This window comes from Triticum aestivum, chromosome 3A, assembly GCF_018294505.1.
Source record: "Triticum aestivum cultivar Chinese Spring chromosome 3A, IWGSC CS RefSeq v2.1, whole genome shotgun sequence".
NCBI classification, from domain to species: domain Eukaryota; kingdom Viridiplantae; phylum Streptophyta; class Magnoliopsida; order Poales; family Poaceae; genus Triticum; species Triticum aestivum.
The window spans coordinates 460,187,501-460,211,775 of record NC_057800.1 but is presented as its reverse complement, the minus strand read 5'-3'; the positions used below and the strand labels follow the sequence as shown (position 1 = coordinate 460,211,775).

Below are 24,275 nucleotides of genomic sequence, written 5' to 3'. Positions count from 1 at the left end.
GCCTCAGATAGTGCCTTGAGGGCCAAGGATGCAGTTTTTGTTTTCGGCGCGGAGTGCTATATCTGGATCACTAGTGATAGTGATAACTCCATTAGGCCCTGGCATTTTGAGCTTCATGTACCCGTAATGGGGTATGCTTTGAAAGCGTGTAAAGGCGTCTCGCCCCAACAGGGCGTGATATCCGCTATTTAAAGGTGCCACGTGGAAGAGCAACTCTTTGGACCTGTAGCTTCCGGCATGCCGAATACTACATCAAGTTTAATTTTCCACGAGCATCATGCTTCTCGACTGGGGATAATGCCTCGAAAGGTGGTGTTGCTTTGCTCGATGCGACTCTTGTCCATTTGCATTTTGTTGAGCATATCTTCGTAGATGAGGTTCAGTCCGCTACCGCCGTCCATGAGAACTTTAGCGAGTCAAAAGCCATCCACAATTGGGTTTAAGACCAAGGCGGCTAGTGCTCGGACTGATCGGGCCCTTGGTTCGTCGTCGGTAGTGAAAGTTATTGCTGTATCATTCCAAGGATTTATTACGGCTACTTGGTTAACTTTAGCGAGGTCGCGTAGCGCCATTTTGCGCCGATTATTTGAAGAAAAGGTCTCCAAGACCATAAAGACATTTAGATCGTCATCCTCTAAAGAGTGTTTCTCTAGGGTAGTGTTGGTGAGGATGGCCTCACTGCTCTTAGCCACCTGCCGGAGTACCCAACATGCCTGAAGGCTATGCCTTGGTTCGGTACTCGGCGTTATGTGTATCTGACAGGGTTTGTCGAGCAATTCGTCAAGGACGGTTCTGTGTCACGTGAAGGGCTTGGTTTTCTTATTGATAGGCTGATGATCGGGTGCCCCGTAGGGGTGCATCATTTTTGCCCGTCCGGTGGGCTGCTTAAAGGTAGGAGGTTCCCATCAGGCTGTCTGGGCTTTCTAGGAGCTTTGCATTGCGCGGTACGTACTTCTCTACTATGTGTGCCAGATCTGCAAAGTGCAGTATGCGGCAGCGGTTGAGGGCATTGAGAATTCCCTCGTCCATACAGTTGCGGCAAAAAACTGAAAATGCATTATCGTCGCAACAATCTTTAATCTTGTTTTTAACAAGGAGGAACCTGGCCCAGAAGTGATGGACCATTTCCTGAGGTTGCTGCCGTACATACATTAGGTCACATATGTTAGGAGGACCTGAATTGCTTGGGGAATATTGCTTGTGGTGGGTGGGTAGGCTAAAATTCGAACCTTGACCCACTATTGGATCTGGAGTTTGAGGAATCTCCAAGGTCACCAGTTTAGGATCAGTAAGGTCCTGAAGACTTCCGGACTTAATGCCCGATCCTATGTTCGGAGGACATGAAGTCTCTTCTCGAGGATGGATATCCGGCTTGTAGGGCTCGGAAATCTGAACATAGCTGGTGTTTAATTTAGGGGGAGAGCTGTTCTCAGTTCGTTCCTCAACGATCGCTGCCAGGTGGGTGACCGGCGGGGACCTGATTTCCTTCTGATCGGGTTTAAGCCCAATTTGATCATAGTCTGTTGCGACCCCCAGGGCGGCGATGCGATCGAGTAGCTCGTTCAAGGACGAGACATCTAACGGGTCCATCTTTTTGGAGTGTTCGAGGCTGATATGGAGATGATGTTTGGCGATTGCGGGGGCCGCCATTGGCTTGATGGCCGAGCGAGTGCCTATGGTAAAACCGCCGAGCTGGAGGACCTGTCCTAGAGTTAGGGCCCCTCCAGAAGTAATATTATCGTTAATGACAAGACGAGCCATCAATCCTCCTGTCGACAACACGAATGAACTCTCAATGAAATCACCAATGTTGGTGTCAAAACCGGCCGATCTCGGGTAGGGGGTCCCGAACTGTGCGTCTGAGGATCGAAGGTAACAAGGGACATAGGGAACATGATGTTTACCCAGGTTCGGACCCTCTTAATGGAGGTAAAACCCTACATCCCGCTTGATTTTATTTGATGAGTATAGGGGTTACAAGAGTCGATCTACCTCGAGAGAGTAACGGCTAAACCCTAGATAGTAACGGCTAAACCCTAGATGTCTAGCCTATATGAATTCTGATGATGCATATGGACTAAAACCCTCTGGTTTATATATACACCAGAGGGGTACAGAGGTGGTAAACACGAGAAGGAAACAATACATCCGGTCTCCAATCTTGCCCTCCACGCATCCAGGAGTCCTATCTGAACATGGGGAACAATCTTCCATTCTATCTTCACGGCCCATCAGCCCGACCCATGCTTGAATAGGCCAGACACCTGAGGACCCCCGAAACCAGGTCTCCCTCACTCGTGTACATGGAGAGGCAGTGATGGCGCCGTGTTCATCAGCAGCCAACCGGCTGGGTCGGAACAAAGAAACTGCGTCGTCATGTTCATCAGGAGGCAACAAAATGCGCCGTGTTCATCAGGAGCCAACCGGCTTGGATGGAACAACCGATTGAAATGATGCATGGCGTACCGTAGAACGGAGGAAACAACCTTGTGTTCGACCGGCCACGGTTGAAACGGGATCCTGTTCATCGGGAGGGGTCTGGCATACCGCAAAACAGAGAAAACAGACTTCTCTTGGACCTCCTACAGTTGAAACGGGGTCCTGTTGATCGGGAGGAGTGTGGCGTACTGCAAAACGAAGGAAACAGACTTGTGTTGGAGCGCTACGGTTGAAACGGGGGTCCTGTTCATCAGGAGGGGTGTGGCATACCGCAAAACGGGACTCCACGGGATACTGTTCATCTCCACCATCAACCTCCTCCAGCCTCCATGGGCTACTGTTCATCCACCGCCGACCTCCTCTAGCCTCCACCTACGACTGTTCATCCACGGCCTCCTGTTCATCCAGCCTCCACCACTTCCCCACCGGCTACTGTTCAACCAACCCTCTCCACGGGGTCCTGTTCAACCACCCCTCCACGGGCTACTGTTCATCCAGCCCTCCACCGGCTATTGTTCAACCAGCCCTCCACGGGGTCGTCCTGTTCATCTAGTCCTCCACGGGGTCCTTGTCGGTGTCAAAACCGGCGGATCTCGGGTAGGGGGTCCCGAACTGTGCGTCTAGGCGGATGGTAACAGGAGGCAAGGAACACAATGTTTTACCCAGGTTCGGGCCCTCTTGATGGAGGTAAAACCCTATGTCCCGCTTGATTAATATTGATGATATGGGTAGTACAAGAGTAGATCTACCACGAGATCAAGGAGGCTAAACCCTAGAAGCTAGCCTATGGTATGATTGTCGTATGATGAAGTTGTCCTACGGACTAAAACCCTCCGGTTTATATAGACACCGGAGAGGGTTAGGGTTACACAAAGTCGGTTACAATGGTAGGAGATCTTGAATATCCGCATCGCCAAGCTTGCCTTCCACGCCAAGGAAAGTCCCATCCGGACACGGGACGAAGTCTTCAATCTTGTATCCTCATAGTCCTGGAGTCCGGCTGAAGGTATAGTCCGGCTACCCGAACACCCCCTAATCCAGGACTCCCTCAGTAGCCCCTGAACCAGGCTTCAATGACGACGAGTCCGGCGCGTAGATTGTCTTCGGCATTGCAAGGCGGGTTCCTCCTCCAAATTCTTCATAAAAGTTTGTAAGCACCAAGAGTAGTGTCTGGCTCTGCAAAATAAGTTTCCACGTATTGCCATAGAGAGAATAATATTAACACAAATCTAATCTGCTGACGTATTCCGTAGCGTGACATCACACTACGGCCAAGCCTTTATTCGAATCGTTTCCACTTCTCCACCTCAGCGTGTTTTGCGAGGCAGTTTCCTTGGCACGTCTTGTCAAAGCAGAGATCGTGTCCCCTTTACTTACGGGATTCTCATCAATACGGACGAGGGTAACCCAATCGTGCCCGTTAGCATGTCTTCTCGATTAAAGGCGAGTCCCAAACGGTTACGGGGAGGGCTCCTGGTATTCAACCTCTTATAAAGAGACCAAGGTCTTACTCCTTTTCTCCAATCTCGAAACAAGTTCGCCCATCGCCTCGAGTTCCAACACCCTAGGCTCCAGATTCCAGGTGCTTCGGACCTTCGACAATGTCCGATTCCGACCTTCAAGGCCGATGGATGCCCTCCTCCGTCACGGAGGAGGATGTGCTAAAGTTGAGAGAGGCTAAGTTCTTGACTGCCGAAATTTCGCATAGGTTGCCTGCTCAAAGGCAGGCTATTCCCAGTCCCCAGCCCGGTGAGAGCGTGGTGTTCATGTCTCACTTCCTTCAGGGGTCAGGCTTCCTGATGGATCCCTTCGTGAGGGGGCTGATGTTCTATTATGGGCTGGAATTTCATGACTTAGCTCCGGAGTCCATCCTCCACATTTCCTCATTCATCGTTGTGTGCGAAGTGTTCCTCCGTGTTACTCCTCACTTCGGATTATGGCTCAAGACTTTTGGAGTGGAGCCGAAGACGATCAAGGGACGACACGCAGAGTGCGGAGGCGCTGTCATAAGTAAGAGTGCTAATGCTCCATGGCCCGAGGGCTCCTTTAAAGAGGAGCTCGGCTTGTGGCAACGAGAGTGGTTCTATATTACCGTTCCTAGGAGCACCAAGTGGGTGGCGCCTCCTGCCTTTCGCTCGGGTCCCCAACCACGACTAGAGTCATGGGTCAACAAAGGATTAGATTGGGGGTTATCCAAAGACGTGCCCTTGTTGCAGGGCCATATTAGGGATCTCTTAGAAAGAGACCTCAACCTGGTCAAGGTGACGCAGGTCATGCTGATTCGCTGAACACTGCCCGGCAAACGTCGCTCTCTCCGTCTGTGGGAGTTTAATCCGGAGGGCCCACGAGCTCTCCAGCATTTTATGGGTGCAACACCCGTGGAGATGTATAAAATGTTCTTCGGATCACAAGCGATGTGTCCGGATTTGACCGAGGACGCAGGTTTAAGCTGCAATCGCCCGGATACTCAAGTAAGTAACCTTGTGCCCAGACTCGTTACCCGTAAGATTGTCATAAACTTGCCCCTAAAAGAGCTGTCCCTTTAAACAGGAGTGGATAGCGAAGGCAAAGCTGATCAGGTGTCCGGCTCCCCTTCCTGAGACCAGGCCGGATCTCGTGCTAGTCAGGATGTTGAAGATCATGCCTTTGGAGGGAAGTGAGGGGGAGGACAAGGAAACTATGGCCTCCTCGAAGGAGGCTGCTCCGAAGGGAGGAACCGACAATTCCTCTCCTAAGGGGAAGAAGAGGGCCGCCTCTGACGACCCGGAGGCCATGGCCTCAAAGCGGGGGGGAAAGTCCTCGTCAGAGGGTCCGACGCCGGGGAGATCTTCGGCCGAACTAGGCCCTCAAAGGGATCAGCCCTCCAGCGAGCCGTAAGTAGAGAAAGATTTTCCTTTAAAGGGATGAGAGAAATCCTTGCTTTTTATCTGAGAAGATTAACCAAAATTTTACTTTGTAGCTCGGACCTCAGCCCTTCTAGCAGAGCTCGTCTTCGGGGGATCTTCTTTCGGAGATGATGGAGAGTGGAACGCCTCCCCCTGCCGTACCGCCTGGCGAGGTGGGCGACCTTGAGGTGTCGTCGCGGAGGGTTTCTCCGAATCCGGCAGGGGTGGAAGGTAGCCATATGGCCCCCCGAGGTTCTCCGCGTCCGGCCTTCGATGGAGGTCATAGGACGAGTCCAGCACCGTCCGATGCGCGGTCGGAGGAGCTGATGATTCTGCTGGGGCGAGCTTCTATCTCAGAGGAGCACCGTGCATTGATGGGTACGGTGATTGGAAGGATTTCGTCTGCGGAAAGCGGATTGCATGAGGCCGTCAGAAGTTTGCTGACGGGTTTTGAGGTACGTTTGATAATGTACTTGTTTGTCAGTTGCACATAAACAAGATGCGCCCTGTGTAGATAGTAGCCCCTGAGACTCTGTGCGTTGTCAAAAGTGACGGTGCGCAGAGGATCATAATCCCAGGTCTAAAATGTCGCCTTTGTATACAGGCGGCGAAGTGTCCGGAATCGAGCCAAACTAATGATTTTGCCAAACTAAAGCGACAACTTGACGTGGCAGATGCCGACATCGCGCTCGTCAACGAGCGGCTTGATGAGGCTCAAGGTATGAAATTCCTCGGGCGGCATCTGGTAAGAGGAGCTTTATGCCAGTATCTTACAATGTGTGTGCTTGACGCGGATGGTGCGGCTGCCGTGGAGAGTCTTCGGGCGGAACTTGCCCGAGCTAAGGAACAAGCCAGGAAAAGTGATGCGGCTGCCGAGAAGGCCCTTGAAGAGCTGAGAGCCAAACAAGCTGCTCACTGCCGAAGCAAGAAGGAGATGGCTAAGATGGTCATGAAGTTAAAAAGCGCTGCTGACCGTTGCAAGCTTCTTTAGAAAGAAGACCGGGCGAGATAGACGGATTTAGAGAAGGCCGTTGCTGATGCCAAGGACGCTCGCTCTGCGATGAGAGCTGCGAAGGAGGAGCTACGTCAGGCTGGACAGATTGCGGCCGGAAAGCCCTTTATGCTGCGAAGGAAGTTTTGCGATCCGAAGTTTGCTCCGTTGGACCATATGTGGAGTGTGGAGGACACCTATCTGGATTTGGCAGCGAGTGCTGCTGATGCGACCGAACACTTTCGAGATTAAGAAGATCGCGAAGTGGAAAGGCTTTTCTGGTCGCAGTTTCACAATCCAAAGCGTCCACTGGCAGTGGACGATCGTCTGGCTCAATGGGCCGAACTGAATAGATTGTTCGGACTCGCCATGAAGTACGTCATGGGTCATCTGTGGCCGGGGAGATCGGAGCCGAAGAGTTATTTCAGCTTGGTGCAGCAATTCCTTGGCGCCATGCCACGTATCAATGCGATGAAGAGGTCAGCATGCATAGAGGGCGCACGGATGGCTCTTGCCTGTGTCAAGACATACTGGGCAGAGATGGAGGCCACCGTTGTTGCATCCCGAGATTCGGACAAAAGCCAAGTACCCTCCGAGCACTATTTTCAGGAAGTCCTTGAAGGCGCTCATGTAATAGAGACGAAGTGCTCGAAGGATGCTATGTTCTGATAGCATATGTAATTATAAAGCAATATTTTAATGAATTGTAGTAGCCTTTTATACTTGTGCCTTCAAGTTTTGGGAACACCTCCTGTGCGGCCATTTTAAGGTATATATACAAAATCTGAAAGATGGCAGTCGTGGGCTTCAGCCCCCACGCACATAGTGCGGGGGTGCTCGCAGAAGGCGCATTTTCACACTTAATCCAACGTCTTGGTCCTACAAAGGAGGTGATAGCGCAGCAAGCTAGGCAACCGGACTATAATGCTTTAACACTTTCACTTAGCCATAGGAGCTTGACAATGGGACTATTTAGGTAGCCCCTTGGTGGTGACTGCGCTCACCCGAATTCGGGGCGTGTATGTGCCTGGCCGGGAAATGGCCCTTCATTAATGCAGAGGAATCCTACAGATTCTGGAGAGTCATCGAGTGGTTGACCAGTCTCACGCCATATCATGACAGTCAGTTTTCGGCTTTCTCTACTGAGGTGCTCGCCTGGCCGAACCAGGGCACAATCGTAGTAGTTCTCCTGGTGCCGCCTTAGCCGATAGAGCGGAACGTAAGGCGGCCGAACACAGGAGCCGGGCAACCCAATATTTGACCAAAATCATGACTCGGAGCTGATGCATATAAGGCCAAACTCGCGACGCCAAACACTCCCTAAGGTGTTCGGTCTTTATGAGAGCGGGCGAGGTAACGCCCTGAGGTATAAGCCCCTAGTGTCCAGGTAAGCGCAAGAATTCTGACGTGGCCACATGCCAAAACGCCAGCCTCCTCCTTGGTCATAGAACTAGGGGATGTGTATCAACAAGAGACAGTAAAAAAGGTTTACGTAGGGTCTTAATCTGAAAAGAATCCTTGGAACGGGTCCCTACTGCACGTCTGCGCCTGTGTCTCCATTGTGCCGTATCCTGGACGGGCGTAGGACGACGTTCATCTGTAAAAAGAGAGCAACTAAGTTGAAAAAGGGGCGTGCCGAACAAAAGTTATATGAAATAAACAAAGTGTAAAGTAAAATATGGAAAATTGAGCTTTATTGTCTCTTATTTTATACGTGTGAAGCCCCTAGTGCAGGGGTATATGGCCACTAAGCCTTTATCAATGATACTTTTGTGCTGGACTCGTCTATCCGTGTCTGTGGTCTTAATGACCTGTTCTGATGTTCTGGCTGGTGAATCCATTGTATTGTTGGGCTGTTAAAGCGGCCGCACAATCCTCCGCTTGGTGGAGGTGTTCTCACTGCTTCCCCTTTAAGGAGATGATGCCGCGTGGACTGGGCATCTTAAGCGTAAGAGATGCATAATGCGGTATTGCGTTAAAGCGGGCGAAAGCTTCGCGTCCCAGTAGTGCTTGGTAGCGACTTGAGAATGGGACAATGTGGAAAGTCAGCTTTTCGCGACGGAAGTTATCAGCAGAGCCAAAAATAACCTCGAGCTGGAGAAAACCCATGCAATGGGTGTCCGGACCTGGCGTTACTCCTTGAAAGGAGGTTTTGTTGCGGCAAATTCTTTTTGGGTCGATCCCCATGTGGCGGATTGAGTCCTGATATATCAGGTTGAGTACGCTGCCACCGTCCATAAGGACATTTGAAAACTGGAGTCCGCCAATTATTGGATCGAGTACCAGGGCAGTCCAGCCTGGCTTCCTGATACTTTTAGAATAATCCAGATGATCGAAGATGATTGGTTTTGACAACCAGTGGCGGGATTCCTTTGGGATAGGCCATGGGGCGCGTACCTTTATGGGCGCCGCACGTTTTGTTATGTGGAGTAAGTTTACTGTTTTTACTTCTTGTGGGAAATTCTTTTGTTTCCTGGTACTCTGCTTTTGGGGTTCGTCCTCGTCTTCGCTTGGTGTGTCGAGCCCCTTGTGTTCGGCGTTGAGTCTGCCGGATTGTTTGAAAACCCAACAATCTCTGTGGGTATGGTTAGCAGGCTTTCCGGGAGTACTGTGTATTTGACATATCCTATCCAAGATTTTGTTTAGGTTGGATAGGTCGTCCCTGTTATCTTGGAGGGGCGGCTTTTTCTGATTCTGTCATGAGCTTTTGAATCTGGCGTTGACTGTCGTGCTCTTCAGACTTTTTTCCTTAGTCCGGCGATGATCCTTATTGCGTCGCGGTTTTCCGTTTCCATCCCTAGTTTCGGATGTACTTGGGTCACTGGTGCTGCATCTTGCCAACCAGCTGTCCTTCCTGCGCAAAAGCGGGTCATGAGGCTTGTTAATGCGGCCATTGTTCTTGGTTTTTCTTGGCCGAGGTGTCTGGCGAGCCATTCGTCTCGGACATTATGCCTGAAAGCTGCTAAGGCTTCAGCGTCCGGACAGTCGACTATCTGATTCTTTTTAGTAAGAAATCTATTCCAGAATTGCCGAGCTGACTCTCCAGGCTGTTGAGTTATGTGACTAAGATTGTCTGCATCCGGAGGGCGGACATAGGTCCCTTGAAAATTTGCTCGGAAAGCGTCCTCGAGCTCTTCCCAACTTCTGATTGTGTTTTCAGGAAGGCTTTTAAGCCAATGCCGGGCTGGCCCTTTAAGCTTGAGGGGTAAGTATTTTATGGCGTGGAGGTCATCTCCTCTAGCCATATGTATGTGGAGGATATAATCCTCGATCCAGACTCCAGGGTCTATTGTTCCATCACATGCCTCTATGTTTACAGGTTTGAATCCCACTGGAAATTCATAATCCAGGACCTCATCGGTGAAACATAGGGGGTGTGCGGCACCCCTGTATTTGGGTGTGCCGGATTCTGATAATGGCTTTATTGCATTGCTTATGAGAGCTTGCTTTCTTGGCCCGTAAATGGACCTGGCTGGGCCATGATGCGAATCCTTAAGTGGGTCGCATGCTGGCTTAAGTGCGGCGCTGCTTGCCGCTTTATGCTGGCCATGGGGCCGTCTATCCGACCGTGTGGCTTTCTCACTTTTGGAATGCGAGAGCTCTAAGGCCTCCTCGTCGAATTTAGGCAGTAGCTTTCTCTTCGGATACCTTTTAGTGCGGCGAATGTCGCCGTATTTGTCTGCGGTATTGATTACTTTACTCCATCTGATCCTGAGTGCATCTTCCACAGTTTTTAGCTTCCGCTTCTGCTTTTTCAGGCTGCGTGCGGTTGCAACGAGCCGTTTGTGGAGGTTCTTCTACTTCGTGGGCTTGTCTGGTGTAGGGTCGTCCGGAATGCCATTTTCACCGGCGGAGGGATGTTCGGTTTCTCTATCCGGGTTGTCCTGTTGGGCCGGTTGCTCTAAGGCATGCTCATCGTCTACCGGCTCATCCTGCTCTATGACCGGGTCTTTATCGAGGCGGGGCTTGGGTCGGCGTTTACGCCGACGCTTTGATTGTTTTTCGAGAGATCGATCCCTCTTTCCATCCCCGTTTTCCTCGTTGTTGCTTCCTTTAGGGGTATCCACCATGTACACATCGTGAGATGAGGTGGCTGTCCGATGCCCTATAGGCGTTGGTTCTTGGTTGTCTCCTGCATCGTCGTCCATACCGTCGATGTCTTCGGAGTCGAAGTCGAGCATGTCGGTTAAGTCGTCGACAGTGGCTACGAAGTGGGTGGTGGGTGGGTTTTGAATTTCTTCATCATCCGAATCCCATCCTTGCTGACCGTAGTCTGGCCAGGGCTCTCCTGATAAAGAGAGAGACTTTAGCGAATTCAGGATGTCGCCGAAGGGCGAGTGCTGAAAGATGTCTGCGGCGGTGAACTCCATTATCGGCGCCCAATCGGATTCGATCGGCAGGGGCGTGGGGGGCTCGGAGTTTAGAAAGGAATACGGCTTCTCAGAGTCACGGGCCATGCGAAGTGCGGGGCTGGAGTTCGGCTCGATCGCCTCTGAGATCGCAGCCCCTAAGGCAGCGTCCAACCGCTGATCCTCGATCGGCGCAGTAGGCTCCGAATCAATGGTCGAAACCGATGCGTGTGCGGCCTCCAAGGCACTGTTCGGCGGCAGAGCTATATCATGCCCATCGAGACAGTGCGGCGCGCTTGGCTGTGGCTCGAATCCGTCAAAGATCAAGTCCCCGCGGATGTCAGCCGTGTAGTTTAGGCTTTCAAACCTGACCTTATGGCCAGGGGCGTAGCTTTCGATCTGCTCAAGGTGGCCAAGCGAATTGGCCCACAGTGCGAAGCCGCCGAAGACGAAGATCTGCCCGGGAAGAAAAGTCTCACCCTGGACTGCATCGTTGTTGACGATCGAAGGAGCCATCGGGCCTAAAAGCGACGACACAGAGGAACTCTCAATGAAAGCACCAATGTCGGTGTCAAAACCGGCGGATCTCGGGTAGGGGGTCCCGAACTGTGCGTCTAGGCGGATGGTAACAGGAGGCAAGGAACACGATGTGTTACCCAGGTTCGGGCCCTCTTGATGGAGGTAAAACCCTACGTCCTGCTTGATTAATATTGATGATATGGGTAGTACAAGAGTAGATCTACCACGAGATCAAGGAGGCTAAATCCTAGAAGCTAGCCTATGGTATGATTGTCGTATGATGAAGTTGTCCTACGGACTAAAACCCTCCGGTTTATATAGACACCGGAGAGGGTTAGGGTTACACAAAGTCAGTTACAATGGTAGGAGATCTTGAATATCCGCATCGCCAAGCTTGCCTTCCACGCCAAGGTAAGTCCCATGCGGACACGGGACGAAGTCTTCAACCTTGTATCTTCATAGTCCTGGAGTCCGGCTGAAGGTATAGTCCGCTACCCGAACACCCCCTAATCCAGGACTCCCTCAGTCCTGTTCATCCACCCCAACCGGCTCGATCGATCGGGGTCCTGTTGATCCAGCGGCAACGGCCTCTACTACCACGGGGTCCTGTTCATCCAACCCCCCACCGGGAACTGTTCATCCAAGCCCCCCAACAACGCTCACTATTCGTCAAGAGGCACCAGGTTCGATCGACTCCAGTTAGCAGCAGTAGCGAAGGAATCGCTCGATCGGGTTCAGTTAACAGCCAGATCGATCGACCGCTCAGGTTCAGTAACGTGTAACCTGCAGTGCAATCGCTCGGGTTCAGTGGGCGAATGCCTCGCTCGGGTTCAGTTAGAGCCCAACGCCTCACACCCACGCGCGTAAGTGTATGAGAGAAACGCGCATCACTCGGCCCCCGACCACCCACCGTAACCTCGAACTCCCTGATATTTTGCTCGCCCTCGCTTCTAGCACGTTTTTTTGTCATGGACGGCCCAAAGAATGTCATGCAGCTGCGTCTCCGGCCCGCCCAGGACGACAAGCCCATTTTCTGTCATGATTTGTCATAGAAGTAGGAGCCCATCACATCTATGATGATACCGGATTTTTTTCACAATTATCATCATAGAAGTGCCATAAGCATGACAGGAAAAAAATTGTTCGACCCAAAATGTCACGGATGTGTCTTTTTTGTAGTGCCACTCACGCTCCCAACAGCTCCCCCAGGACGTGATTTTTTCCGTCGGCGCCAAAAAAACCCTAGTCACCCTCCACGACGCCGAATTGCGCTGGTTTGGCCCATTTTTTGGCTCGGCGATCTCAGGCCGAACCCAACGCACTGGGGTGCTTGGGGGCTCCGACGAAGGAAAAGTGGTGTGTGGGCCACCACTATCAGGCGAAAAATGACTTTTCTAGCCCAGATTCGCCTCGCGCAATGTAGGACGACACTTGCCCTTTCGCAGCCGTGCCGATCCGACGCCGCCCACCTGCCCACATCCGCTGGTCTGCCACTAGAAAGGCCATTTCCCCACCGAAAAGAGGAGGCTTCACCGTGGCAGCCTCCATCCCGCTCCTGGGCGAGCATTCCAGTGCTCCGGCCATGTAGGCGGGGGGTACCGGCGGCTACGCACCAACCATGCCCGCCAGGTGTTCGGCTGTTTGCCTGATCAGCGACGGATTCCGACGACGACGAGAGTGTTCGCGGCGCTGCTGGAGGAGGAAGCCGAGGCCAACACCCACGATGAAGATCACCTCATGATCCTCGCCGCTCTGGCTGGCCTGTTCACGAGCAATGCAAAGCCGCGACAAGATGGCACGGCGACGGTTCGCCGTAAGAGCAAGCAGAGGCATCGACGGGAGGGCTATTGCCTTCTCTACGCCGACTACTTCGCCAACGCTCTGCTGCACAGCGAGAAAGTATTTCGGCGTCGTTATCGCATGAGGCGAAAGCTCTTCCTCAGGATTGTGAATTCCATCCAGGAGTTCGACAGATACTTCAAGTGCAAGAAGGATTGCACCGACACACTTGGATTCACCTCACTCTATAAGTGCATGACAGCTATGAGGATGCTTGCATACAGAGCTCCCGGTGATATACTGGAAGACTATGGACGCATGGCCGAGTCCACCACCATTGAGTGTTTGTACAAGTTTTGCAGGGCAGTGGTGGCAGTGTTTGGACCACAATACTTGCGATCACCCAATGCTGAAGACACTGTCCGGATCCTAGCACAGAATGCAACAAGAGGAATTCCTGGGATACTTGGAAGCATCGACTGCATGCATTGGGCATGGAAAACTGTCCATTTGCTTGGCAGGGGATGTACAAAGACGCCAGAGGAGCTTGCAGTGTGGTACTTGAGGTAGTGGCAGCACATGACCTCTGGATTTGGCACTCTGGTATGCCAGGAACTCACAATGACATCAACATACTGCAGTGCTCGAATGTCTTTGCCAAGCTTGTTGAATGTTATGCTCCTCTGGTGAACTTCAAGGTCAATGGGCGTCAGTACAACAAGGGATACTAGATGGCATCTATCCTAGATGGTCCACATTTGTGAAGAGTATCTCAAATCCTGTGCCAAGAGGTAAGAATTCCTACTTTGCCAAGTGCCAGGAGGCTTGCAGGAAGGATGTCGAGCGAGTATTTGGTGTGCTCCAATCTCGATTTGTTGTTGTCCGGTACCCCGCTCTGACCTGGTCGAAAGATCAAATGTGGGAAGTCATGACTTGTCGTGTCATCTTGCACAACATGATCATTGGAGAGCGAGCAGGAAGAGCCAGTGTTTTACACTGAACCATATTACATGCAGGGTCCTCTTGCCCAAGTTGATCATCAGCTACCAGCATCATGGGCTGCCTTCCTTAATATGCGTCAGGAGATCCGAGACCCACAGGTGCATCAAGAACTACAACACGATCTGATGGAGCACCTATGGAGGCTCAAGGGCAACGTCTAGTTCGACATGTGATGAACTATGAGTTTTAATTTGTGTTTGAATTATGAGTTTGCTTCGTTGAACTATTTGATTTGTATTGATTTCTGCGATGAACTATGTGATAAAAATTAGTTTATGTTGAATTTGCGGCGAAGCACGCTGAATTTAGGCCGAATTTGTGCTGAAATTGAGTTGAATCGGCGGCTGGGGGGTGAACTCGGGGAGTCGGCTGGAAACCCGAGCCCTCCACGTCGAAATTACCGCCGGTTGACCCCCAAGCGGTGATATTTGAGCTCTCTAGGGCCCCGAACGATTGGAGATACTTTTATGTATGGTGGTCTGTCTTTCACATGGCTATATACCCCAATACCTCATCGGTGTGACACGTTTTTTTGAGAAAGAATAATCGACATGACAAGTACTCCTTCGGTTCATAAATAGAAGATGTTTTGAATATTTTAATATAAACTACATAGGGACTGGAATGAACAAGTCTATATACACTCGATTTAGAAAAATATCAGAACATCTTAATTATATTTACGAACTGAGGGAGTAAGTTCTACTAGGATCTATTGAAGATGCCGGTTCAATACTTGCAAAGTCACGCCATACTGGATGCGACGAACTCGCCTGCATTTTCCAAGGTTCTATCCCCGCCAACTAGACAAGCTCACAACGGAGGCTCCAAGGCAAGGCGCGAGTGAGCCGGGCTGGGCGGGGCGAGCGAGCGCGGCGTACTAGCGTGGCGACGCGAAATGCAAAGCCAGCTCACCCGCGGTCACACCAATAGGCCCACGCCCACCTCGTTCCCCTTTCGATACAAACGAAGCAGAGGCGCATCAGCTTAAACCCAAACCCGTCTGCCATCTGCACTGCTCACGGCACAGGCACACGACTCGCACGCCTCACTACCTCATCTCCAACTCTGAATCCAGATGGCGCAGGTGGTGGCGGCAGCGGGCGCGGCGGGAGCGGCCAGGCCGCTCGGCGGCGCATCTGGGGCCGACTCGCTCCGGCCCGTGGCGAGGCTGCCCTTCGGCCCGCGCGACTTGAGGGAGAGATGGAGCGGGAGCGTGGCCTCCAGGGGTCGACGTGAGCACCCGGTCGCCTCGGTGATTAGCGCCGACGCCGAGGTGCTGCCGGTGTCGCCCGACGACGACGCGGTCGTCAAGGTAGCGCTTCCTCGTACCTGACTGCTACCTCAGCTGCTCGCTAGCTCGGGAACCGCGGTTTTTGTGGTCTCCGGTTACTTTCGGGGCATGAAATTGGCTTTCCGTGACGGTGAAATCGGATTTGTCACGTCCTGGGGCATCATTTTCGTGCGCGTGACGGTGGAATTTAGACTCCTGGACTGTTGGTGATGTCATTTTCTCAAAATTCTCCTCCATGCGTTGTTGCTTGAATTTTGGCGTCTGTTTGTGCTCTTTTATGTTTATATATGCATCCATAAGAGCTGCTTGTCTGGTACACCAAATTCTGTCCGTCCTTTTGACTGTTGTAAAGCGTATATTTCTGATTAACAGGCTATTTTTCATCTGGCTTAAGTTTTAACTGAGAGGATAGCTATTAATTATGTGGCTTAAGTTTGAACTGAGAGGATAGCTATTAATTATCTGGCTCAAAGTTTGAACTGAGAGGATAGCTATTAATTATGTTACTGTGTGCATAATTGACATTGGAATCATTGAATATAATTAAGGAATGCATCCGAAAAGTATAAATAATTGGTATACTTTGTAACAGCCCCTTTTAAAAATCGTTTGCGGGAATAATTCTCAGCAGAATCTGTATTGCTTAGCTTATTTCCTGCCACTGAAACGGACAGAACCCCTTAGTCTTACTGAGAATAGCTCAAAATGGATGAACTATTTTAAATATGGATGTGCTACCTTCTGATCACTTCTGTTAAATCACAATTGTGAGTCTTCTCTAAGCCACTTATACAGTAAGCTATGAACGCTTATGATGAACGTGACATATATTGTTGTTTTCTAATTTTCTCTATGATAGGAGGTTATTTAACATGACATATTTTCGGGCTCGCGTGCTGCAGTTATTCATAATAGTAAGGTGTATTTCTATTTTGGAAGCAACCTTATGAACTGAAACTTACTGTCAATAATACTTCTTGACAGGAAGAAGAAAATTTCCAGCATCTTAAGGCTGTCCAGCAACTAGCAACAGCAGCCAATGGTGTGTGGTCTAAACCAAATGTTAGGCGCAAGACAAAGATTGTGTGCACAATTGGTCCCTCAACTAACACGAGAGAGATGATCTGGAACCTTGCCGAGGCTGGCATGAATGTGGCTCGGCTTAATATGTCACATGGAGACCATGCATCACACCAGAAAGTTATTGACTTGGTGAAGGAGTATAATGCTCAAACGAAGGACAATGTGATTGCGCTTATGGTTGACACCAAGGTTTGTATTCCTTTTTTCAGAGCTTATAGATACACTCTGATGGATGAGCAATCTCGTCCTCAGAAGATGCTCTATTTGTGCTAGTCTTTATAAGTCTGTCATGCCCATGCTAGCGCATGATTTGCTCTGTTAATAAATACTGTAGTTAAACCTTTTGATGCTGCGCTTCTTTCATCATATTGCACCTTGATTTCTATGATTGAAGCTAGATTTTACATCTTCAGGGCCCAGAAGTTAGGAGTGGAGATTTGCCTCAGCCTATATTCTTGGAAACTGGCCAGGAATTCACCTTCACAATTAAGAGGGGGGTTGGGACTGAGACATGTGTTAGTGTTAACTATGATGACTTTGTTAATGATGTAGAAGCCGGTGACATGCTCCTTGTGGATGGTATGTGCACGTTCTATTCCTGTTCTGGTATTTGATTATTTGATCTTTATTGGTGACACATGATTGTTTACAGAATGTGCGGATGCAGCAAATCAGTTTATCTGAAATAGTCTAACACTTACTTTTAGCTAGTGATTGAATAAATTTGTATTGCGGCACATAACTGTATATAGTGAATTGGATAGGCTCATGAAGAGCTGGTCTTTGTTAACATGGCTAAGCTAAGCTGTCACATGTTGTTTAAAATCTTCTGGTTTTGTCCATCGTAATGATATTCTATGTTTTCTCTGCTGACACTTAATTTTATTGCTTTCCTGGAACACATTGTGTGGCTAACTACTGCCTACTAGCATGGAGTCATGATGCATCAATCGTTTATGCATGTGGAGACACAGTGTTTTCAACATTACCCTGCAGTTTTGAGAGCATTAACACCTACATCTGTTTTTGTCTTTTGGTACTTGAGTCAGCTTTCTGAGATGGAGTTTACCAGCACTTTTATTTGCAGGTGGTCTTGCTTAGTGTGCACAACTGATTAACAATTGAATTAGAACATCAGATACCCATCTAACATCCTTCTACCTTTGTTCTCTGTATTTTTTTATGCTTGTAAGGATGATTATATTTTTTGATTACGTAACTTTGACATTAAAGTGATTTATGTTGTGTTTAATGATCATTCTATTGGTTATTTAGGAGGAATGATGTCATTTCTGGTCAAATCAAAAACCGAAGATTCTGTAAAATGTGAAGTTATTGATGGAGGTGAATTAAAATCCAGGCGTCACCTGAATGTCCGTGGCAAGAGCGCAACCTTGCCATCAATCACCGGTAATAGTCATCATATGTTTCATTGAATAATAAATATGCTCTTGTCTCATGCACACTTTCCAAACTTTCAGATAAGGACTGGGATGATATTAAGTTTGGGGTGGAAAATCAGGTTGACTACTATGCTGTTTCTTTCGTCAAAGATGCTCAAGTTGTGCATGAATTGAAGGATTATCTCAGAAGTAATAATTATTCCGGACTTTATAAACAGCGTGGGCGTCGTTTTGAGTATGTCTTGACCATGTTTCCTTTTTATTTTGACTCAGGCTCGAATGCGGATATACACGTAATTGTGAAAATTGAAAGTGCAGATTCTATTCCAAACTTACATTCAATCATTACAGCATCTGATGGGGTAAGAGGTTGATATTCATTGTTTCTTGAGTTTAGCAAGATGCACTATAAAATATATCTTAACCATGAAAGATCTTAAGTTGTATGGGCATCATGAAAAGGGCTTCTTCTCTATTTAATCTTTTTCTACAGAGTGTGTCATTGTTGATTTTAGTTTTGAAGTACTGATGTATAAATTGTCGAGTTCTGTAGGCTATGGTTGCCAGGGGTGATTTGGGGGCTGAACTTCCTATCGAGGAGGTACCATTGCTGCAGGTATGATCTAGTTTATTGCGCACTGTCAACAAGTCCATTGCACTAAATGCCCACTTCCCTGCTTAGTTATTTGTTTAAGCGAAAAGCTACAAACTTGGTTGTGCTCTGTACAATATCAACTACACAATTTACGCTTGGAAGGAAATAATTATTAACTGAGGGCCGCTTTGCACTTGTTTGTATATACATCTAGGTAGCTATCCAATTTGAAACCTGGCACTGAACTTTCTGTGCTTCCATTAGTTGATTCGATATAGGATATACATGATATGGTTAGAATTTCATGTCCCGATGCAGGAAGAAATTATTAGAATGTGCAGAAGCATGGGAAAAGCTGTCATTGTCGCCACTAATATGCTGGAAAGCATGATCGTTCATCCAACTCCAACCCGTGCAGAAGTTTCAGACATTGCTATAGCTGTTCGGGAAGGTGCTGATGCAGTTATGCTTTCTGGGGAAACTGCACATGGAAAGTATGTGTTTTTGTTTTCTTATGCATAACAAAATATTGTTTATATATTCCCAGCAAACTATATGTGCACCCACAGTCTATTGTTAATAATTTAACTAACAAAAGCCAGCTGATTTTATTACTAAGTAATATTTCTGCAGTACTATAGGATGTTATTTTTGTGATTGTATTCTTTAAATGTTCCAGAAATTGTTAGGACTACTAATGTGTGTTCATCAGCTATAAGCTGTTATTTGTAATTGTTGGTGATTTTGCTCTTGTCCTATTATTTATCCTGAGTAAACTATGATATCTAACTCTACTTTCAATATGTCTGCTCTGAATTTGTGGTATCATGTTGTTTTGGTTTCCATCTAAGTTAGCTCATTTCGAACGTTTTTGTTGTGTTAGACTTACTGAACTGCCACATGGATCATGGATTGCTCGATTTTGTTGTAATAGATCATGAATAAAGGAGTGGGCATGTTGATGTTTAGTTGCACTCTTTTTGTTGCCCTTTTGGTTTGTTTAAAAGATGCTTGCTATTTATGACGTGCATTTAAGATGGATACATGACTAAGCTTTACCACTTGATGCCGGACAGATTTCCCTTGAAAGCTGTCAAGGTCATGCATACTGTTGCACTAAGAACTGAAGCAACTATTATTGGCGGGGAAACACCGTCTAACCTTGGTCAGGTGTTCAAGGTCTGAACTGCAATATCCCAACTGACACTGCATGTCTTTTTCTTCACTTTAACCCAGTTTTTATCTTTCCTATTTACTTTCTTCCCTGTAGAACCACATGAGCGAAATGTTTGCCTACCATTCAACAATGATGTCCAATACACTTGGTACATCAATTGTGGTTTTCACAAGGACGGGATTTATGTCTATCCTACTTAGCCATTACCGGCCATCTGGCACCATATTTGCCTTCACAGATCAGTAAGATTTCTCTGCTTTTGCTCCAATGTTATGTCATCAATAAAATGAAATTCCTATCTTAACATGTTAAGAAACAAAATCACCGATGCTGCTAAGATATTCAATGTTAATCATGTGCAATACATTAATTACCAATACATTTTCTTGCCTTGTCATCCAGTCATAATGATAACCTTGACAAGCAATAGCAAATGATGCGCTTAGCTGCTTATTCACCAACATACGTGGGCTGAAAACCAGCTGTGCTTTTCTACTTGGTGAACACCGTATCCCTAACATGTGCATGAAGTCATTCCTAGGAACTATTTGCCTCATGCAAGTTATTTGATTATTGAAACTAGTATATCCTAGGAGAAGAGGTTATCACTAATGAAACTGAATTTAGATAATGTTGTGGCGGTACATGCTTTTTATCCTACTGTTGTGGGAGAACTGATCTGAAGATTGGATCTATTATTTCTGGAAGCATAATATTGTTGCCCCTTTGTTCATATTTTCTTTTTAAAAGTATTTCTTAGTGTTATTGATGTTGGTTACTGTTTATAGGGAGATAGTTAGACAACGACTGGCTTTGTACCAAGGTGTATGTCCAGTTCACATGGAATTTTCTGATTGTGCTGAGAAGACATTTGCTGATGCTTTATCTTACTTGCTGGTAATCACTGACATACCCCATCCCTTCTAGTATTTTTTTTGCTGGCATTAGCTTACGTATCTACCATTGTGGTTGCAGTACATGATGAAACCGTTAAAATACCCTAAAAGAGCCTGCACTAAGTGTTGAAATTAGTTAGGCTATATTGCCTTCGAAACTTGGAAGGCTTTTTGGAGCGTGGGTATAGAGGATGTATCAGATGTTCCTACTCATCGGGTGCTCATGATATTCGCAAACCTGAAATGCCCCGCAAAAAGTTGCAGAACACATTCCTGAGGCATGATCTACCAAACGCTAACTAAATCGGTGCTCTATAAACAAGTTGATGCTAAATATATGATCGTGGAATTGGAACTACTTTCTGCGCAAAATAGGTGTAGAACCATAACAATTAACAGACTAGGAAATATATTGACCTTATGGAAGACAAAATGGGCCTTTTACAGGGACGGACAATTCACTCGATTGTGGTCACAAATGATGATGATGCATTCTTCTTTTGGCAAGTTTCTGGGGCTAATACATGTGATATCGCACTGTCCACTAAAATATTGTTCTTCAGTTATGAAATGTGCAAAAATTTAGCGTGTTCACATACTTTGGCCCGCAAACTGCAGCTACTAACTGCATTCGTTGCTCCCAAACATATATTCCCTCCGTCCCAAAATAAATGTCTCAAGCTTAGCACAACTTTGTACTAAAGTTAGAACAAAGTTGAGACACTTATTTTGGGACAGAGGGAGTATCATGGTAAAGCCATTACGTTCCCAACTTTGATCTATACTGAAAGCCGGGTGCATAACATTCATCTTTTTTCTCTCTGCACCGTCTGATTTCAAATCAAACGGACATAAATGCATATAGGAAATAGGGAAATACGTGGTACTCGGCAGCATATTAAATCTAGAATCGTCCTGAAGCTTCTTTAAGAAATAGTAAAACTAAACAAGTAAGCGCATGTGACCTTGATCTGTGTGCTTAATTAGAAGGGCGGGGAAATTAGCTGGAGAAGTTACATGATTTTCGCGGCAACATGCATGTTCACACTATTCCATTTCCACATACGTTTTGGTGCCATTTCTTTTTATTATAACATGAGAATATGTCGTCTAACATGATATGCTACATTTCACAGAAGCATGGTATGGTGAAGGAAGGTGAGGAGGTTGCACTCGTTCAGAGTGGCAGACAACCCATCTGGAGGTCGCAGTCCACCCACAATATTCAGGTTAGGAAGGTTTGATGAGGAATGCCCATTTGCACGACCAGTAACCGAGGTATTTGCTGTGATTGAGGCAAACACAAAGGTCCGGTTATGATGCCATGCCGGCATTACTGGCCTTGAGCCATGAGCTTGATAGCATGTGTACTACGTATATTTGTTGTTTGAGAGAGTGTTGTGATTCTATTCTCTCTTGCTGTTTACTACTCTTGTGTGTAAAATGATTCAGACCAATCATTTCCTCCATCTGTTTTTAGCTGTAGCTTGGGAGTGCTGTAGGGTTCTTTATTTTGTAAAACAATTTATGTATTAATACATTACAAAGATTTGTTCGACAGGAACTTTGTTGCAAAATGTGTTTGCCTTGAATTCGAGAACTGGCACAAGACTGAGAGGCCGTTATCAATTTTTGCCTTTGTTAACTAGTTCAGCGTGGAGGAGGATGTTGCCCGAGAGGGAGGCATAGCCTATGCCGCATAGGCATGCCCACGAGATGAAAATTAAGCCTGACATGACATGATTATTAAAGCAACAAATAGTGTATTTTCGGCTTGAGGCACCCCATCGACACCGCCAACACAAAAGGGAACGCTGCAGATGAGCAGCCAAGGCAGACATGCCCGGCCCGCAGCAAACCACGACACCACAGCCCTACGTAGAGCCAGCGAAACCGTCAATTAGGACTCGAGGAGATTGCAATTAGTGCTCTGGTGCTCCCAGTTCTTGAAATCTTGACCTGCGACCGAATACTGTTGGGGCACGTCCATCATGCAGTCTTTAACGCTTACGCTTAGTCGTCGTGAGACTGATGACCGAATATTTCAGTCGATCAAACTGTCTTATTAGTTGATGTGAAAATTCTGATTAGTCATCAAAATAGGACCCCCTGAAAAGTGCATGGCAATTCTGAATGTTTTCTATGGCAATTTAGTGACGCGAGGATGATAACTTTAGTTGTTAAGCATGATAAATTTCTTATTCGGATGGCAAGCTTCAGTTTTTAAAGATTTTTTTTCTTTTTGAATGACAACTTTAGTTAAAAAAAATGTCAGGGCCGGATTGCTTCTTGCTACACGTGTGACACTTATCATTTGGGTCAAAATATTGGTTGATGTTTTTTTTACCCTAACTTTGCATCTCGCTGATTAGTGCGCACGATATGTATCCACAAGGTTTTAAACGCTAAAAGTAACGGCCAGATTTGCCATGCAAAAAAGATAAAATTACCATGCTTTGTGCATAGGATTTGCCATGTTCTACAGTAAAAATGCCCATGTAACGTAAAAAATCAACAGAAAAATTACCATGCTACAGCGATTAATTGCCATATGTTCGACCTGGATTTGACGTACCTGAGGGCGTCAGATTTTTAGCCCTAAAATATCCAACGTCAGATTTGTATTGAAATCCTTTATTTTCGAATGTAGTAACAGTGTAATAGTAACCCGGATGGATACCAAATTACTTTATTTATCTCAGGGCATGTGTTGCAAGTGTACACCAAGCATCCATATCATTTCTGCTACGACCCAAGCTCGCCCGCTCTTATTATCCAGCCCCAAATCAACTTAGCCACTTCATGGGCATGTACGTAATATGTAGTAGAAGTATTATTTATACTCCTGTATGTGATTTATTGTGTAGTGCATGGTCGCACTTCCCCCGCGCGCGCGCGAAGACTCAGACGCTATCCTTCACCTGGCTGCTGTAGCTGTTCTGCACGTCGTTGTAGCGGTCCCACACCATGATCCCACCGTAGTTGCTGGCGCCCTTCACGCCGGGGAGCACCGCCGACGTGAGGTCGCCAGGCGACACGTACCCGCTCCCGGCCGCGGCCGTCGAGGCCGGCACGCCGAGGTAGAAGCCCCCGGACACCTTCACGCTGCTCGTCCACGTGTTCCACGCGCTCAGCAGGTTGCTCGCGTCCCCGCTCGCGTACTGGCACGGCGGGTTGTTGTAGAACTGCACCCACACGTTGTCGAACAGCCCCGTCTGCAGCGCCGGCCCCAGCGACGCGTCCGGGTACGGGCACTGCGGCGCCGCCGTCAGGTACACCTTCCTGCCCTGCGCGCTGTACTGTGACAGGAACGTGGCCAGCTCGTCGTAGTGCGCCGAGTTGCCCGTCTCGATGTCGAAGTCGATGCCGTCCAGGACGGCGTCGCCGAGCGGGCGGGACGACGAGCTGCCGCCGAGGAAGTTGTCCCACAGGTAGGTGGCGACGCTCTGGGCGTCCTCGCTGGAGGAAAGGCCGTAGCTGCCGGCGCCGCCGCCGAGAGAGAGGAGCACCTTGACGCCGTTGGACTGGCACGTCGTGATGTCGGAGCTGAAGACGTTGCAGTTGCCGGAGAGCGGATCGCAGTGTCCGGCGAGGTTGATGGCGGGGGTCTGGCCATTGCCGAAGGTGCTGAGGAAGGAGACCATGACGTACGCGTAGAGGCCGGAGTTGCAGGCGTCGGCGAGCGTGCCCTCGTTACCGTTCTGGCCCCAGTAGACGGCGATGTTGCCGGCGTGGGAGATGCCAACCATGCCGGCGAGTAGGAGAATGGGGAGGAGAGGAGACCATTTGAGTTCACAAGCCATTGTTAGTCACAGCGACGCACCAGATGGTCAAGCTTTTACGAATACTTTGTAGTACGTGAT

General features: G+C 48.2%; 2 protein-coding genes across 2 annotated transcripts; one reads left to right on the top strand and one right to left on the bottom strand.

The window, feature by feature from the left end:
• Nucleotides 1–14,930: 14,930 nt before the first annotated feature.
• Nucleotides 14,931–21,972, top strand: LOC123061644 (plastidial pyruvate kinase 2). The gene is made up of 12 exons (XM_044484823.1): nucleotides 14,931–15,279; nucleotides 16,243–16,530; nucleotides 16,755–16,920; nucleotides 17,617–17,751; nucleotides 17,823–17,933; nucleotides 18,018–18,106; nucleotides 18,298–18,360; nucleotides 18,658–18,833; nucleotides 19,416–19,518; nucleotides 19,610–19,758; nucleotides 20,305–20,413; nucleotides 21,549–21,972. The coding sequence occupies exons 1-12, from the start codon at nucleotides 15,043–15,045 to the stop codon at nucleotides 21,654–21,656; spliced, it is 1,734 nt and encodes a 577-aa protein (XP_044340758.1). The 5' UTR covers nucleotides 14,931–15,042; the 3' UTR covers nucleotides 21,657–21,972.
• A 1,113-nt stretch (nucleotides 21,973–23,085) lies between these two features.
• LOC123058422 (acidic endochitinase) lies at nucleotides 23,086–24,270 on the bottom strand. The gene has a single exon (XM_044481152.1). The coding sequence runs from the start codon at nucleotides 24,213–24,215 to the stop codon at nucleotides 23,316–23,318; it is 900 nt and encodes a 299-aa protein (XP_044337087.1). The 5' UTR covers nucleotides 24,216–24,270; the 3' UTR covers nucleotides 23,086–23,315.
• Nucleotides 24,271–24,275: the final 5 nt, after the last annotated feature.